Source organism: Microcebus murinus, chromosome 1, assembly GCF_040939455.1.
Source record: "Microcebus murinus isolate Inina chromosome 1, M.murinus_Inina_mat1.0, whole genome shotgun sequence".
NCBI lineage: Eukaryota > Metazoa > Chordata > Mammalia > Primates > Cheirogaleidae > Microcebus > Microcebus murinus.
This window is the reverse complement of record NC_134104.1, coordinates 31,217,187-31,236,604: the sequence shown is the minus strand read 5'-3', so window position 1 is coordinate 31,236,604 and position 19,418 is coordinate 31,217,187. Positions and strand designations below refer to the sequence as shown.

Below are 19,418 nucleotides of genomic sequence, written 5' to 3'. Positions count from 1 at the left end.
ACAAGAAAAATATCTATTTATATTAGGATGGAATTTTCTAGAAAATGGCCATAAAATAAATTGGCTAAATGATGATTTTTACATGTTATTTTACCATGAAAAAGACAAAATGTGGAAAGTGATGACTTTTATCTAGTACTGGAAACTAGGCATCACCAGTATCATTTTCATCTTTGATATCATTCTCAAAAACAAGCATACATTTGAAATTTGTCTTTCCAAATTCTATTTAACTGTGTATTTACTTGGCAACAAGAACCAAAACACACTGTTTCTACTTTGAGGCTCAAATCGTTTCCTATATCTAGAAGTGACTAAAATAGAGTAACAATTAAGCAAGTGCCTATTAGTTCTCTGAGCTTTAATTACTAAAATTCACTATTTTACTATTGATTGCTTCATAATATTTCACTATTTTAAAAGTTTAAGAACATTTCAAATGCTTCAGTTTTATGCATAAATTTGGAAGCATGTAATAAGTAACTTTAAATAGCAATCATATGCCTATTTTAGTAGGAAAGCATGTCATATATATTTTCCTTCTATTTCCTGTAGCTATTTTGGTTTGCTTTGATTTTCCCTCTCCATTCTGATCATGATTTTGACTCTGATCTCAAACTTGCCTAAAATAGAGGTAATTTCAGGACAAAAAACGGAAATCATGGCAAATAGAGATAATGCATAGCAGAATGTAAAAGCAATGAAAAGAAAGCAAAATTGCCTCTGCCAAATAGTCATCTTCTTATCTTTAGGATGAAAATGGTTATTGAAAGAATAAGTCCTACTTGAGGACATCTGTTGTGTGTAACTTGCTGAAATACAGTGAACTTTAACTGTGCTATAGATAAATCTCTTTTCTGATTATCCTTTGGTAATGGAGTCCATCATTTTCATTTTCAATTACTATCTTCCTATTTTGAGTTCATCCTCTATCATTTTACACAAGATAGTCACTAGACCAATAGAGCTATATGTGAGACTTGAGGAAAGTGTCCAATACCTGTCAGTACATCTTATTCATTGACAAAAAACGCATTTTACTCATCACCTCCAATCATTTTATTTGCCCCTCCAGGTTTCCAAAGTTTGGAAGTCACCGTGGAAGTACACACACACACACACAAAAAAAATTGGCATGTTTACTTGAATAAGAAGGAGGTCAGTGCTTTAGATCAATCTGAGTGGGAAGGAGAGATTCTTACCTTAGGGTTATGGGTTTTGTTTAACACATGACACTCAACACTGAGCAGATGAAATCAACAGCAGTTTATTACATATACTCACAGCCTCAGAGAAAAGGATGCCATCCACCAGGCAATGTCACATGGAGGGGTGGCACTCCAGAACACAGGGAGCAGCCAGAGGCTTTTGTGTATGGGGGGGGGAGAGGAGGACGGTTCTACTATCAAGAAGGTGAGGTGTCCCTTGGTTCCTCCAGAATGATATGATTGAATCATTCCATGGGCTTCAGAGAACTGTGAATGGTCCCTTTGATAAGGAGGGTTGCTGGGACAGAGGACCTTTTCCCTGAAAGCAAAGTGGGAAGGAGAACTTGCAATAGGCCATTTGAAGCTATCTGAATTTCACCAGATCTCAAGGCAGTACATAATATCGGGCCTTAATTTGAGGCTTTAAACTACATATGACAACATGGGCTAGGCAATGGGACATTGACAGGAAAAGGCCAGGAATATGATCAGGAATCACATTCAGAAGTAGGCAAGAGTCAGCTGAGTGTATATGTATACATTTAAAGATGAATAGCCATACATTGATGGCTAGTATCTCTATTAAAAGATTTGAGCCAGGTTCTAACAGCCAAAAATATATTAATATTTATATTAATACAACAACAATCATTTAATTAATAATAAATTAATTATAATAATATAATAATAAAATTAATAATAATAAATAATTAATAACTTTTTCCTTTTCCTATAAAGTACCAGAATACCATTGTATAATTGTACAAAGCTTGCCCAAAGAAAATAAACACCTGAAATTCCAATAGAACCTATTTTTTATTTTCAGTAGATTGTTTTAGATGCGTTCACGGTGAGCAGTTATTTGGGTGGCTATCATTGATTTTATGTTGAAATTTATACTCATTTGTTAAAATAATAAATTCTTCCTCAGGATCGTTGGTGAGATTTCATTATCCAAATAAATGAAATTAATTTGCAACCCAACTGCATTTCTCTCCTGATATATTGGATGACCAAGTCTTTTCCCGGTAGGCTTCTCACTGGCCCAGCTGTGTAGCTCTAAAATCACTTGGTTAGTAATTAGGTGTTTATCAGATTCTTGCTGAAAAGGCATGAGACAGTTATCTGACACAATTATCTTTGAAAATTGAATCCTCCATTTCTGGTCCTGCTGAGGACATTCAAAGGAACACTGAGTACTTTAAAGCTAAATGCCTTTCAAAAACCCTTGCTTTCTAGAATGCATGCAACACAAATGCCAGTCAGAGAGTTTTCCCCCACCTTTCATGCACATCCTTTTGTATGTGAATCTTTTTGTTATGTCTTTGTGTATGTTGACATATGAAAATTACTTTGACCTACTCTTTTGTTACTTTATTAATGTCTTTCCTACTATAGAATTATTAATAGTCGGTTTGAAATTTAACGCTTGTTCCGTTTGTCCTCACCCTGCTAACTATCTCATCATAAACTAACCCAACACAAGTGAAGGCAATTTCTAAGATGGACTAGACTGAATATGCATTTTGGGATAATGACATTTCTAGAGCTATTTGCTCTTAAAAAATATAAAGATTTGCAGCTGATTTAAGTATTGATGTGCAATCTACTCACAGCTTAGAAATTAATATCTTGCTTTAATATGAATAAATGTAAAAAACACAGACACTAACAAATCAAACCCCAAGTAATAGATTTTAATTTAAGTGTTACATCTATTTAAAAATGATGCTGTGACTCCTCTCCCGGTAGAATTCAACTAATTTTGGGTTTCCATACACTTTCAAGGGAGTGTATTTGAAATTGATTCATGTAAAAAATAAAAGAAAATAAGAACGAAAACTGAGTACATTTTGCTGTAGTTACTGCTGGTAAGTAAAATGATTTTGTAAGTATTCTCTGTTTTTAATTACCATGATTTCTTGCCTAAGGTAAAGGAAATCTTTATAGGCACATGGATTTCATGAATGTTATAGCTTTTGTGCTTGTATTAATATGTCCATCTCTTCTGCAAGTATATTGGTTCAATTGCATATTTCCATGATCATTCATCTGTCCATTAATTCAGCAAATATTTAGGGTTTACTACATGGCAGGCATGCTAATATAATTGTAGAATGTTGTGACAGAGACCTGTGCAACCTCATGACCTCTGGCTTTCCATGTCAAGTCCATGTTCAGAGAGCTTTTGTACAAGAAACTGCATTTGTTCAGTTTATTCTTCATCTTAAACATGCGTTTGGCATACAAAGCCCTTAACTTTTGGCCTTATTTTTATTTTTTCACTTTCATTTTCAATCATAACCTCCCTCATACATGTCATCTGAAATCCCTCACAAACAAAACCATTTATTGTTCTTCAGCAAGATTCTTTTCTCTAGGCTTCGGCACAGTTGGTGCTTTCATTTGGAATTCTCTTCTCTAGTCCTTGGCTCTTTTGGCTTGATCAACTGCTACTGTTCCTTCAACATCTATTTCGAGTGTTCACTTCTGTGATTAACATTTTTCTCATTTTCCAGAAACCTGTTTGCTTTGTTCTCTCTTTGATCTTGTAGCACAGCGCTCTATTTAAATACTTTGCTACAGAAATTACCACTCTGCATTTAACTTATCTTCTGTTCTCCCTGGCCCTACTGTAAGATTTTCCTGGACAGAAACTGTCTTATTCATTTTTGTACTTTAGGATAGCACATAATAGGTTCTCAAAGTTTATTAAATACAAAGCATAAGCACTTAAGTATGGTCATTTTACTATAGTTTTTGATGTATCCTTGTTTAGTTTGTAGGGAAATCATTCTAATAGTGACATCATGTTCCATTGAATGTACCTTTTTTCTTTTTTTTTTTTTTTTACTTCATCAGACATTTGTATTTATTAAAATGTAAAAGCACCACAGTTTGGATTTTTCACCTTTAACTTACAGTGTAGCTGGCTTTAATAGAAGCAGCAGTGTCTAAAGTGAAAAAAAAATGTCACCAGACATTCTTTTTCAATTAGACTAAACACAGAGAAAAGAATGATCACAGTACAGGCTCTGAAATCAGAGGATATTCTGGAGGTAGCAAACTCCACTGGATGTATGCTTGGTTTGTTGTTAGTTCCAGGTTTTGCCAGCAGAACATGCTTACTAAATCAACTGTGCTGTTTCTCACATTTTCTCTGATTCTTTTGCTCTCTTACTGCCCACCCTTTCTACCATGCCGCATTTCTGTCTCTCAAGAGAAGTGTCAAGCCAGACCAGCTTCATTTGTAACTTTTTTTTGATCAAACCAATGCCCAGACATTTTCTTCCATTTTTGTTATCTGTACTAAGATAAATCTAAGTTATCAGAAGCAACACTTATTAGAACAGCGAGGCTATTTGTGTATATCCACCTTACATTACTTGAAAAACGACATTGTTCAGAAAAAATATGTACGCAACTGGATTCACTTTCAGCTAGGATGACCAAGCATCATGTGCCCCACTAATTTTCATCAGAATGATGAAATGAACAATATGATTGAAGGTCAAGTGGGCATAGAATTCATCTGACTGAGCTAGTGTGAGCACAGCATTTTGAAAATTGCTTTTGTTTGAAAATTGCTTTCTTTTTGTCTTGGTGTACATGAGTATACTTTTAAGGAACCATCTTTGTGAATTTGAACATTCATTTCAAAAAAAGTGCCTGATGTAATGGTTTTTATCTTAGCTACAAAATAAGAAAAGAAGAATTGAAAAAAAAAAAGTTCTGGTACACTGTATTTTATTTCTTTACATTGAATTATCTTTTTAAACTTCCCTACTCTTAAAACAATTCTATTAATATATGAATGCAATCTTCTCTCAAGCAAGTCTGAAAACTAGTTCTGCCTGAGGCAACCCTATAATTAAAGTGAAAAGAAGATAAAATCTTCATTTTGCTATCTTTACCTTTGTCTTTATGTTAGCAATACTAATGAACCTCATTCTGTTTAGGGTGAAAAATTTATTTGCGCCTTTCTGCATTTACTGCTGTGCTTTTTTTCTCCCACCTCTTCCCCCTAAGGATTTGTAAGTTTAATTTGCCATTGATTCTTTAATGATTGTGGTGGCTACAGTAGAGAAACTAGTGTTTATCTTCATCAGGCCCTGTGGGTAGAACATTATGTTTATTTTTATGTATAGCTGCTTTTCCATCATTTTGATAACATAGTTTAGCCAGCAATTGACAACCATCTTACTGTCTTATTGATTTTATATTTTAATCTTGAAAATCATATATGAATTCCAGGAAAGCACTATATTAGAAATATCTAATCCAAAAGCATTCAAGCATTACTTGAAACCACTGATGAAGTGCTGGCTTCAACATGTTGAACAGAAATCAAACATTAAGTAGAACTTTTAGGGACCATCAGTCTGACTGTCTTTAGGCTTCATATTTTACTTTTTTGAAGATGAAAATCAGTATTTTGCATAATTCAGTGCAGTGTTTCAACAACCATCTATCTAGTGCTTCAGATTCTCATTTTGTAGCAATGAAATCATTGTTTGTCCTTTCTTTGTGATAATTTTTCTAAAACTGTAACACAGTAGAATTGAAATTACACAGACTGAGATGGGAAGGATTATTTTTCAGGGTATTTGGTATTTTTTAACTTTTTTCCTTTAAAATTTGCTAGTAAGAAATTCCATTGGTGTGTCTTTAAACACAGTGAATGTAAAAAGCAACCAGAAGTTCTAATTATTTTTTTACTCTTTAGAACAGTAAAGTATTTTTTATTCTTTTCCCTCTGTGACATTAGCATATCTGTTTATATGGGATTAATAGATTGTCTGTTTTAAGAGTACTAACATAAAAAAAATATATATATATATTTTTTTACTATCTGGCCTTGATGGGGTACTTTAGTACAATTTGTACATAGAATAAGAGTCTCAAACTACCTCATTGTTTATATACAGCCTGAGGTTTGTCACTATGCCCTGAGTTTCCTCGCAGTATGTTTAAAATGTTCTGTTTCCTGGAAATGTGATGAGAATTAATTAGTCTTTTGTGAAATGAACATAAGCTTAATTGGAAGTAGAGTCCATAATCTGTCCAAATAAAACTGTTGTGAATAGTAATGTGGCTGTGCCTACATAACCAGAATCTATAAGAAATGAGGTCACACACTACTGTGAATCTTGCTAATTCCCTTATTTCTGCTATTCCTGATTAACTCTGTAGCCCAGTTTTCCAGATTTGTCTTTGTCTTATCATCACTCCTATACATTATATCCAGATATTTTATTCTCAGTATTAATTTCAAACTTATTTTTCAGAAGCCTTTTGTTCTTAGTGTCTTTTCTTTCCTCTTTTTATATTTTAAACCAAATTGAAGTATATAAATGAAGTGAGAAGGTTAATACACTGTAAGTTTAGCATATAATAATTTGGGGTTTAGGATAATTTAAACATTAGGCTAAATGTGTAATATGTACCTGTTTCTATGAGGAAAGGATTCTCTATGTATATGTGATATCCTTAAGCCAAATGTAATATAAATGGATTATAAGGTAAGTGTTTTTAATATATATAAAAGAATTGGCTGGGCATAGTGGCTCAGCCTGTAATCCTAACACTCTGGGAGGCCTAGGTGGGAGGATCGCTCAAGGTCAGGAGTTCGAGACCAACCTGAGCAAGAACAAGACCCCATCTCTACTAAAAATAGAAGGAAATTCGCTGAACAACTAAAAATATGTAGAAAAAATTAGCTGGGCATGGTGGCGCAAGCCTGTAGTCCCAACCACTTGGGAGGTTGAGGTTTAAGCCCAGGAGTTTAAGGTTGCTGTGAGCTAGGTTGATGCCATGGCACTCCAGCCCAGGGAACAGAGTGAGACTCTGTCTCAAAAAAAAATATGTTTCAATATAGCAATCCTTAAAAGTTTGATTTAAATACTCTGTTTTTCTGTGCATGTTATTGTCAAATAATACACTCTTTATAGGAAACTTAACAGTGCTCTGACTTAAAAAGAGTTTGGTATATCTATCCAGTTTGCCTTGTCTGTTTGAAAGCATTAAACCTGCATTTTTAGAAGGTATTAAACAATTCTGACTTCTTATTTCAAGTGAAATGCACTTCTAATTACACAGAAACAGTAGTAATTTCTTTTTAGAGTTAGCTAGGCTTATACACACATTATTACTCTAGAGAACTCTATAATAGGTGTAGATTAGCCAGTCATTTATAAAAATTAGAGAGAGAGAGAGAGATTTTTTGTTGAGCTTTCTCTTTTCTAGCTTGAAATTTTGGAAACAGCACCACACATTATTTTTTTTTTACTTCCAGTGTGTTGTTCATTACCAAATTGTTGCCTTTCTTTTTTACAATATCTTTAATGTTTATTCCTACTTTTCTTTCCATCAATTAGACATATATGTAAGGTCCTATTCACCATATGTATTCCAATATACTAATAATTATGTGCATGGTTTCCCTTACCTTGGGTCACTTTTATCTTTAAGTTATACAGTTGGTACTGAGCTTTGTCTTCCCATATGGCATTATGCCACTGATAAGAAAAAGCCTGGAGTTTAGTCTACCATTCAAGACCTTCTGATTCTCTGACATTTTGACAGTGTTGTAAGAAATATACTAGAGTTGGTTCCAGTTCACTTTATTTGCTAACTATGTGTGTTCATGCACACAAGTCTCTCAAAGATTCTGAACTTGAATTCTCACGTGAAAGATAATATTTTATGACTTATTTTCCTAATATAATTAAATCTGATGGACAATACATAGGTAAATGGGGAAGTGCTACCTATGTATCATACATTATTTGTTTTACCTTTTCACACAAACCTTCCACTGTAGTTTCACTCATGTACACATCACACATCTCCTCACTGAGCAGCTTTACCTGTTACTGTAGTTGTGTAACTTCAATACTCCCTTTAAACCCTAGCTCAAGCCTGATCACCTTCCTATCTCCAGACTACTTTCTGGCATGACCAACTTAATTCTTTATATCTTTGTCACTCACATATAATACATTATGTAATGCTCTGACACAAAGAGAGTACATTTATTTCATACCTATCTGACTTACCACAGCCTGGCACAGAACTCTCCACAGATTAATTGTTCAAAATTATTTATTATTTGTCTCATTATAACTCCCATAAACCTAATTTTTGCATTCTTAATTATTTTTTTAAAAATTCTAGAACATCACAAAGATTGATTTAAATAGGGACCTTTAATATTTGATGATTGGCTTCCATTTATGAGCTCTTGGAGTACAGTCTTTTTTTGTAGACCAAACTTTAGTCTATCTCATTTGTGAAGAGGAAGAATATCTCCTTCACCCATATGGGATTGCTGACTGTTCCATCGTTATATGCAAAATCCCGAGGGAGGATTACTTTTTCTAGTCATTGATCTCCCCCAAGACAGGCAATCTTTAGGCATAGGTAATACTCCACTAGCCATAGTTACCCTCTTTATCAAAGACAAGGCCAGAAATAATCAACAGTTATTGATTTTGTTGTTTTGTTGAACATTACTAACTTTTCCAACCTTTGACTCATTGGATGATATCCACTTAAAAATTAACCTGACTAAAAGAAAAGGCTGAGAATACAAGACTCCAAAAATAGTTTGGTTTCTCAGAGCACTTTTTCTTTTCAACTCAGCAGAAAGAAGAGTAGTGTAACTTAAAGGAGAATCAATTTGGGCTAGTAACAAGGAAATCCTTGATAGTTTCTGTCCTTCCAAATATGTAATAAAAAAAAGCCACCTAGGCTGAAGTGTTTCTGAAGAAGCTGAAAAATAAGCATCATGCACTGATAAGTTTACAAAATGTAGGTGTTCTCTTAAGTAATCCAAAATGTGTGCCCCAAAAAATGTCTTTGACCTTATTGAACCATGCATTGGGATACATTAATTTCTTATGAAACTTTTTTACTATCTATGAAATTACAATGATAATCAGTGGAACAGGATTTTTTTTCCAAAATAAATTTTGAAAACTATCTGTGAGGCAATTATTCTCCTAAAAAGAGAGGATGAATCAGCATGTTATTAAATGTATTATTATTTGAAAATGCACATTAACAACATATATAATACATAGGAACAGCATATGCATATAACATATTAGCTTTCAATAATAAAACTCCTGTAGAAAGGATCTATAGTTTGAGTGGGGTGAAGGCTATATGGCTATATACATTTGTCAAAATTGAACTGCACTCTTTAAAAGAGTTCATTTTATCCTGGATAAATTAAATCTCAATAAATCCCATTAAAATCAATCAAAACCTTTGCAAATTAAACCTAAGCAAGATGCTATTCAAGTGTGAAGCAATATGCAAATAAATACAAATCCAAGATTGGTTCTGTCATCACCTCACTGGATACTATTTGAGGCTGGTGTTGATGCTAATCGATATTAATATATAGCAGGAGATGGAGCAGACACTCTTATAAACACACTACATACACCTCATCCAATGTTGTAGCTATTATTATTCTTCACATTTTGCAGTTCAGAAAGATGAAACTAAGAAAATTTAAGTTGTTTGCTGAAAGTCAAATAATATCTGAGTGTTGAGATAGGATTCACACCCAGATAATTTGGATTTACCAACTATGCTTCTAAAGCACTGGCTTATATTACTTCCATACACTTGTAATTCACAAGTAAATTATATTTTAAAGCATTTACATTATACTTAAATAATTCAGTAGTAACATATTCAGCCAAGGATTTCATCATAGAAAGAGATATTATAAATTGATATCTCTTTTCTCATATAATGTTAGTTTCTTTAATGCAAAATCATATGTATAAACATTCTTAGTACTTCAACAGTATGCACAGTATGTCCCTGTCCATGAGAAAAGTGTCCTTGTATTTGTAGGGTATTATGATTTTACTTGTTGAATTCATTATATTCAATACTCAGAAAGTATTTAAATACAGTTATATCGCATTCTTCACTAAAATCGATCATCCTCTTAATATGTCAAAAAGCATGATTTTAAATAAGAGGTTAGTATATTTGCCAATAAGGTTATATCCTAATTTAGGGTACTTTCCAATTGAGAGGGGACTCTTAAAGATCAAAATTTCAGGATATTTAGAAAGAATTGATAAGTTGGACTTCATCAAAATTAAAAACTCTACACACCTATGAGAATAGCCAAAATCCAGAACATGATAATACCAACTGCTGGCAAGGATGTTGAGCAACAGAAACTCTTATTTGTTGCTAGTGGAAATGCAAAATGATTTGCAATCATTTTGATAACTGTCTTTGAGAGACAGTTTGACAGTTTCTTAAAACACTAAACATAGTCTTACCATATAATCCAACAAGCATACTAGTTGTGTTATTTACCTAGATGAGTTAAAAATTTATCTCCACACAAAAACCTGCACATGGATATTTATAACAGTTTTAGTCATAATTACCAAAACTTGTAAGAAACCAAGGTATCCCTCAGCAGGTGAATGGATAAACGAACTGTGGTACATTCAAACAGTGGAATATTAGTGCTAAAAAGAAATAAGCTATCAAACTATGAAAAAAATGGAGGAAACTTAAATGTGTATTATTAAATGTGAAAGAAGCCTGTCTTAAAAGGCTACATACTGTATGATTACAATTATAAGACCTTCTGGAAAAGGCAAAAAATGTAGCCAGTAAGAAGACCAATGGTTGCTAGGGAATGGAGAAAGGGATAAATAGATGAAATTACAGAGGATTTTTAGGACAGTGAAACTATTCCATATGATACTATGATGGTAGATATGTGTCATGTAAATTTGTTCAAATTCATAAAATGCACAACAACAAGAGTAAACCTTAATGTGAACTATGGAGTTTGGGTGATAATAATGTGTCCATGTAGGTTCATCAGTTTTACCAAATGTGCCACTCCAATGGGGGTCGTTGATAATGAAGGAGGCTATGCATATGTGAGGGAAGGGGATATATGAGAAATCTCTGTGACTTCCATTCAATTTTTCTGTAAACTTAAAGCTGCCCTAAAAATTAAAATCTTTTTTAAAAAACTTCAAAGTATCAAAGTGATGTGTGTACAATGGCAAATAATGCAGTGACCTTTTCGGATCTGTGGGTGCTACCTTAAATATAGATTATATTATTAGTCACTTATGGTATAAATTCTCAGAAATATCATGAGGTAGTGAAAATTTATTTGTTGTATATTCATACAAAAATATTATAGAAATTTGAAATAAAAACTGCCAGCTGAATAATGTAACTTGGAGGAATTCATTCAACTATAAGAAATTATTTTACTTTCAAGTTTTTTTTATGATTCTTGTATTCATTTTAAAGTAAAAAATGTACTTGTTTGATCAGGACCTTTGTTTTATCAATAACATCCAATTATAAATAAGCTATATGTCATTATTAATGAAATACAGTTAGAATATAATTAATCACAGATATGGATATCTCAATTTCAATAAATATACGATAGAATATCATTTAACAAATATAATCATTCTAAATTCTTAAATAATAAGCAAGTCATAAAGAGCCTCTAGATTTATACATGCTTTTACTTACATCAAGAGCTGAAATAAAACTGCTTATGCACATTGATGAAATCAAAGGTCTAGGGTTTATTCCAAAACAGGGACTGTGGTGTTTAGGGTTCAGAACCATCAATTATAGAGAGGAAAAATCTGACAAACTCCCTAGGCAAGCAACCAAGAAGATAGGGCAATTATTATATCAAAACCAAGTCAAGCAGAAACAACCAGTACACGGTAAACTTATGTATTTTCTCTGGAAGAACTAATCATTTCTACTTCACTGAGAAATGTGACTATAAGACAAAACATTCAATGGATAACCCTGAAAAGGAGACTTTGGACAAACTAACGACTGCCTAGTATGGATTAAAGAGTAGAAATGTTCATCTAGGCTTGTGCTTATCTATAAATCTAATCTACTATCATTTGACACTTAAAACAGATAAACCATGAAACATAATATGGGTATATAATGTCACTTATGAGTAATATAGTAGGATAAGGAGAGTTACAACAACAGTAGCCCCAAGGCAAAGACAGAAAATAAATATGAAACTACAGTAACCAAGAATATTTCTTTGAGGCAAGTTTCTACCTCAGGAGTTGCTTGTAGAATTCTGGAGAGAAGAGATAATCTCCACATATCTTAGGTAATGTCGGGTGATGGTAGCTGTTTGGAAGTAGAATTAGGCATCTCTCCTGAAGGAACACTTGGCAAACTAACTCTGCAATAGGGACTAAAATAAGGACAACTCAACTTAAACAGACAAATTGAAAACAGCTATGTTCCAATAAACCTACAGAATTAAGTGAGTTGTCCTTTTTTGAGTTGCCATTCTGAGTGTTATAAAAATGAATGATATTCTTTTGATGGCTGAATAGTACTCCATGATATATACATTTTGTTAATCCATTCATGACTTGATGGGAGCTTAGGTTGATTCCACATCTTTGCAATTATGAATTGTGCTGCAATAAACATTTGAGTACAGGTATCTTTTTGATAAAATGACTTCTTTCCCTTTGGGTAAATACCCAGTAGTAGGATTGCTGGATTGAATGGTAGGTCTATTTTTAGTTCTTTGAATCTTCATACTGTTTTCCATAGAGGTTGTACTAATTTGCGGTCCCACCAACAATGTATAAGCATTCCTTTCTCTTTGCATCTCTTCCAGCATTTATTGTTTTTGAACTTTTTAATAAAAGCCATTCTGGAACTGGAGACCATTATCCTAAGTGAAGTATCTAAAAATAATCACCACATATACTTGCTATTAATTTGGAACTAACCGATGAGCACATGTGCACAGAGGGAAGTAAAATTCAGTAGAAATAAAGCAGGGGGAACCAGGGAGGAGGGAAAAGGTGAATATCTACCTAACAGGTACAATGAACACTATCTGGGTAGTCATCACACTTATATCCCTGACTCAAGCATTACAAAATCGACTCATGTAACCAAAAACATTTATACCCCTGTAATATTTTGAAATTAAAACAATGAATGGTAGAAGTTTATTTTTCTTTTGGGACAAATTACTTTTCATTTTGTACTAGATCTAGTTATTTATTAATGTTTTTGACTAACATTCTGTTAAATCAATAAATCTTTTTACTTTCCAACTCCCAAATCTAATAAATTGCCGTGTTCCACAAAGTATAACTGCACAATATCACATATCTAACTCCCATCCCATTTTGACCTTTGCCAATGTCCTTTGTAAGGATCCATTATAAATTTCTGTGCTTTTTTTATGGTCTCTATCCCAGTTTTTCTCTAAATTATTTTATCCTTCACATTCCTACAGTGTTATCTTCTAACTTGTTTAGGTCATATTATTATCTATTATTAAACTCTATAGTGATTTCTCTTTTCCTATCTTTATGCCCATCTTACATTTTCAGTTTTCTACTACTTTATGTTCTGGCAAACCCTATCATCCAGCCAAACAATAAGTTCCCTTACAGCACCCGGAATATATTATGCCTTTGGAATATATATACATCATGAAATAGATATATAGTATATGCATCATGGAATACATACACATACACACATACACACACACACACATATACACACATGGACACACCATTTTACTTTGATATTTGGTTATACTGTTCTCTCATTCTGAAAATTATTTTTTATTCTCCACCTATTAAATATTATTAACATCCCATACCTCAAAATGCTACTTCTTTAGTATAAGTTTGGTCAGTTGTCCCAGACAAAACTAATTAGACATCTACATGTACCCCCATAGTTTTATTCTGCCACTTGTTAGAGTCATTATCGTATCAAAAGGCCTCACTGATTATAAGTTTTGTTTCTTGCAAGAACACTGTCTTTCTGTCTCTTTTATGACTGATATAGAGTGTCTTGTTCAGAATACCCCATGTAGTAAGCATTTTTTGAATTTTTTTTGTGCATTCACGTGATTAAAGTGGCCTCAAGCTTTTTATGCACATGGGTGTTTTCTTTGGTATCACCACATAGCATATATAAGGCCTGACTCATTATAAGTAGTTTGTAAATATTTGGTTAATGAATAATTGCAAATGTTTTCTAAATGGGGTGAGACTAAATTTCTGGGAAATCAAAGTAAAAACACTTATTTGGCATCCCCTAAAAGACAGAGAAAACCAAGGAATCATTTATGAATATTATCTGACTGAAAATAAATTTTTTAAATTAATAAATAGCCTATTCATTGAACATATATCATGAAATATATTCTATACAAGCATATTCATTGTAAGTTATTTTCATTTTTAATTATTTCAATTATTTAACTATTATGTTTTATCATTTCAAAAAATGACATTTCAAATCCATTTGAAATACAGTTTTCAAAATACTTTAAGCATTTTCTTTACCTCAGTATAGCTAAGCATTAGAAAAATAACAATTTGATGTTTTGTTTTCTTTTTTATCTCCCCAGATAACACACATCTGTGTCACTGGCTGGGGGTAATGCAAGGAAGGGACAAAGATGAAATGGAAACATCTTCCTTTTTTGGTCATAATATCACTCCTCAGCTTGTCAAAAAATCATCTATTTCCAGCCCAGCTTATTCCAGGTAAGTACTAGGCTTTTGTTTGATCAATATTTAAGCAATATTCCTTCTTTGCTTTAAATTCATTTTTCATTGTGCGTATTATAAAACAAATTTGTTCGTTTTATTTGGAACTTGTAAGTCTGTGTGAATGTCTTCCTGTGTATGTGTGCTGATAAATTTCAGGGATCAAATGATTATTCTTTAATACAGAGAACCTTACTAATTCTCAAGAGGAACAGAAAATTGAGAAAAATTCATTCTTGCTGAAACAGGGAATTATTATATTAATTAAGTGAATTAGTGTGATGGAAGAACAACTACAGTAGGGAAAATATGTGTAACACGGGAAGAAAACAAAGTCCCAGTGCATGTTAGTACCATAGAAAAAGAACATCAAAAACAGTGAAAAGCTTAAAACTGAAATGCCTTTAGAGTAGTGACAAGTTAATTAACAGGTTGAACAATGTCAGAATAAAAATGCAACGTGCTATTGTGTTGCTACCATAGTTACCATTGTTTTGGGAGAAGTTAGAAACCTGTTTCCTTGAAGTCATAATTTTATTAGTGGTACAAGAATAACATATCTGTAAAATGTTTTGTTTAAACTATTTTATAGGAATTAACTAAACTCAATGTTCTGGTAGTGAAAAATAGAATGATATATTGATGAACTAATCAAAATACCATTTCAATTTCCTCATAGATAAAACTGGGGAAAATTGTAGTTAATTTGGACATATCTAATATGTTGTCATAATTTAGCCAAGTTATTCATAAAAGAATGCCATATGATATTTCATTACCAAATTATGAAACTTCATTTTTGTTTACTTTATTGTTGTATTTATTTTTATATTCAGTGACTATATGTAGCTGATCATGTGTATCCACACACAAATCAAGGATTTCAAAAAACCTAGGGGCTTCAATTTCTTCCCTTACTGGGTTAAGATTGACAGTTTAACCAAGAAGATAAGGAAGTTGTAAACAAATAAATTGATTTATATTCTTGTTAAATACATTTCCATATGGGTGAAGTGTACAGAAAATGTAATTCTGTTAAAGCATATATAGCAACGTTGTACTGAATTAGGTTTACACACTGAAATTACTACATGTTTTTGTTTTTCCTCTGTCCCTACATTCCCTTCTCTTGTCACTTACTCTGTTGTGTATTGATTAAGATGAGTGTATGAACTAAATATCAAAAATTAGCAATCTGTGAAACTGTCACACATTTTTTAAATATATGCAAAAAGCAAAGCAAAGCAAATATAAGTACAAATGAATTCACTCTTTTGTAGATCATCAGGATAAAGAGGAAACATATGAAAGTGTTTTGAAAACTATAACTGTAAATGTAGATATAGTTTAGGTATAATTGTCCTTAAACTGTTTGGCCAGCTAATAACTGCTACAGGTCCACAAGTGCAGTTCATTATCTAGTCATTGGGCAGGTAATCAAAACTCAAAATAGTCAAGTGAAATTTAAACTACCTCTGTCTATCGAGTAGAAGAAGGAATGCATACGTCAGCATATATGGTGGGGCGGTATAAGGTTTATCCAGGGAATAAAAAATGCAACCTTTTTATTCAAAAGGATATTGTATAATTTTAGACAAGACAAATCAATTTGAACATTTAGGTGCAAAAATTACCAAAACTCAGTAATTACTGTCTTACATGTGAACACCTTTAAATCTAAAGAGAGTTTAAAGAACATGAGTGCATTATCCAATATAATAGGTAGATGGGTTACAAAAGTGATAGATTGGTTATCAGTTACTTAAAAATATGCCATACAAATTGGTTACTCGGGGCTCATTTTGAGGCAGTATCTTCTTAAAAATAAATAAAGGTACCCCAAAATGGGATGCATAGAGATGTCAATTTTTTTCAGGACCACAGAGTCCCGGAATTATTTCAAAGTAATTTATCTGTCAAAAGACATATGCTGTTAGCTTTTCAAAAGGAACACCTGCAGAGTGAAAGTCATTTTCATAACTGCCTCCATCTAGATGCATTGGTTTCAGGCTGGGGAGGTTAGAAAACCTACTGAAAGGACTCATCAGCCTCAGAATGTCCCCTCCATTCCATTAATCTTGGAATGAAGAGAAGTAATGATTCTTTTTGTGTGGTTGTTCTAGCTTTGCTATGTTCATTAGAAGCCTTCTATCTGGACTGAATTTAGCATAGCTCAGAGGGAGCAAAAATGGGGTTAGCTTTAAAAATCAAATATCAGTGTCTTTTTTAAAAACATAGTTTCTTATCCAACTGATTTATTTTCACTCTTGTCCTTGAGAAAAGAACATCCTTCATCAGAAATGTGTTTCTAATAATAAAAAAAATCATAGAAAGAAGTCAAATGAATTAAAAAATGTAACATGCTTATGAAAAATAAGAAGTATGTATTCTATAGTACTTAACCAGGTGAGTTATCATTAGCAGAGGAGTCTACTAGAACAAAATGTCTCAGGGAACAAAATAAAAGAGCCATTAAGAAATCCAACATAATATTTATTAGCAGAACAATAAAGTAGTTTGCAGTCAAACTATGACCAGATCACTTGGTGTAATTAAATATTAAAACATCATTTGAATATAATGTCTGGAATTCTTGTATTACACAGCTCAGATTTTTTTTTAATTTTCTATTTTGTATATAACACATTCTTAAAATTGTTATTAAGTTTTACAATATTGTATGTAAAATACTTAAGAAATAAATTTTAGGGGTGATTGGGCCTCTCCAACCATTTGATTTTTGCCCTTCGTTGCATATAGAACCCATTGAAACCTGCCTTCTCTTTGTTAAAACCACAAGTAGATATTCATCATGTTAACTTACTAAATCTCTAATTCACACATAAAATAGATTCGTAAACCAAATGAGGTTATCCCTTGAGGTATGCTGTATCAGAGCTATGCTACATCTTTATTTAATTTCTCCAAAAAAAAATCTGGCAGATGCCAATCTTTACATTCTGCACATCTCTCTTTTATTGCAACAGATGTCAAGAAGACAATGAAAGGCAAATGTTAAACATTATGTTTTAAAAGTATGCATTTCACTTACACTGGAATTGAATTGAAAATGTGAAGAACATCTACATTAAAAAATAAGAAAAAGGTTGAATTCTAGGTTTGTATTGCAAAATTTAGGATGAAAATGCATGGAGGAAAAGCCTACAAGATTATATTTTTATTTGAATAAATCAAACAGCCCACTTAAATTTAAGCATGATTTATTTTTTCTCTCCATTCTCTAAATGTGTGGCAGTGTTTTCCTTCAGTAAAGATGCAGGTGTAAGACAGGGTTATTTCCTTTTTCCCTGCCTCATGTCAACAAGCCTCTAGTGTGAAATTTTCTGAAATGATTTACTGCTTGCCTGCCCCACCCATACATTCACCGCAATGTCAGTACCTTGCTGTTAGACCCAAAGGATACAGGAAGGAGCTGTTAGCTGGGTTCGAATCATCCACAGATAACTTGTAAATTAAAAAAAAAAATCCTTATGTAATATTCTATAAATAATGAAATAATAATAATAAAATCCCCATACATTTGTGGTTTTTTTTCTTTTCATATGCTAAATACATTTTGAATAAACTTCAGGAATTATTTCAGGATTTTAAAAATCTCCTTTATATATGAAACAAATTGAAAGTAAATTTTTAGAATCTAAATGTGACAGAATCTTTAAGCATTTCCTTTGAAATACTTTATTTAACAAATAACATTGCGTACCTGTTTCTTACAAAGTTTTTTACAATACAGGAATAGTTTTTACAAAAGTTGTGTTTGGTTTCTACAGCTGAGTAGCCATGGACAATAATTAGAGAATTGCACATTATTTAGAATCCATAGAGATGGCTTGCTATGAGGTAAATATTATGATTTTTTAACTGCACTGATTATTCAGAAATTAATTACTTATTTTAAAGACATAAAAAGTTACTAGTAGAATATAATATTTAGGTATAAAAGTACTTTAACATGTATTTAATTTTTATAATTATGCGATAATAGAGGTATTGTACACAAAAGTAATTTGATTTTACATGCTATTTGACAAATCTGCATGACTAGAGAATTGCTCTTCAATATATTTTCCATACATTTTTTTTGGAAACACCTGATATGTTTATTACAAATATAGTTTCCTAAGGTCCATAGCAGAGTCACTGAAATAAAGAGCCTGGATTTGAAGCTTAGGAATCTGCCGTTTTACAAGTACCTAAAATTATTTAACACAGAAAATTTAAGAACCAGGGCTTTAGACAGTGTTTGAATTGATTTTTAAAAAATACCAAAAATGTTGAATACCCTTAAAGAATGTGTATTCTCTGAGGATGGGTCTTCATGAGAAAGAAATAAAAGTATTTAGAGATATTTATTTCCTATATTGCAAGGATTTAGAGAAGCAGGTTTGAAGCCACTGGTGGTTTATTTTGGTTTGTTTTTGCTTATGTTTCTTGCTATTTTCATTTCATAATAATATTTCTAGATTCAAAAGCATAATTGTTTATATTGGATGAAAGACATTAGCTCAGTACAAAAAGCCAATGAGCTAATAAATAGATCAGTGAAAATTAACCTGTACTATTGAAAATTATAGAATTCTAA

The 19,418-nt window shown here is 32.3% G+C and overlaps 1 protein-coding gene across 1 annotated transcript in view; it reads left to right on the top strand.

Annotated features, from left to right (window-relative positions):
• The window catches only part of ROBO1 (roundabout guidance receptor 1), a 1,079,496-nt gene that overhangs the window by 137,147 nt on the left and 922,931 nt on the right, over window positions 1–19,418 (top strand). Inside the window, exon 2 of the mRNA XM_020284809.2 lies at window positions 14,674–14,812. Coding sequence (XP_020140398.2) covers window positions 14,725–14,812 — 88 coding nt within the window. The 5' untranslated portion in view covers window positions 14,674–14,724. The remainder of the gene's footprint in view (window positions 1–14,673; window positions 14,813–19,418) is intronic.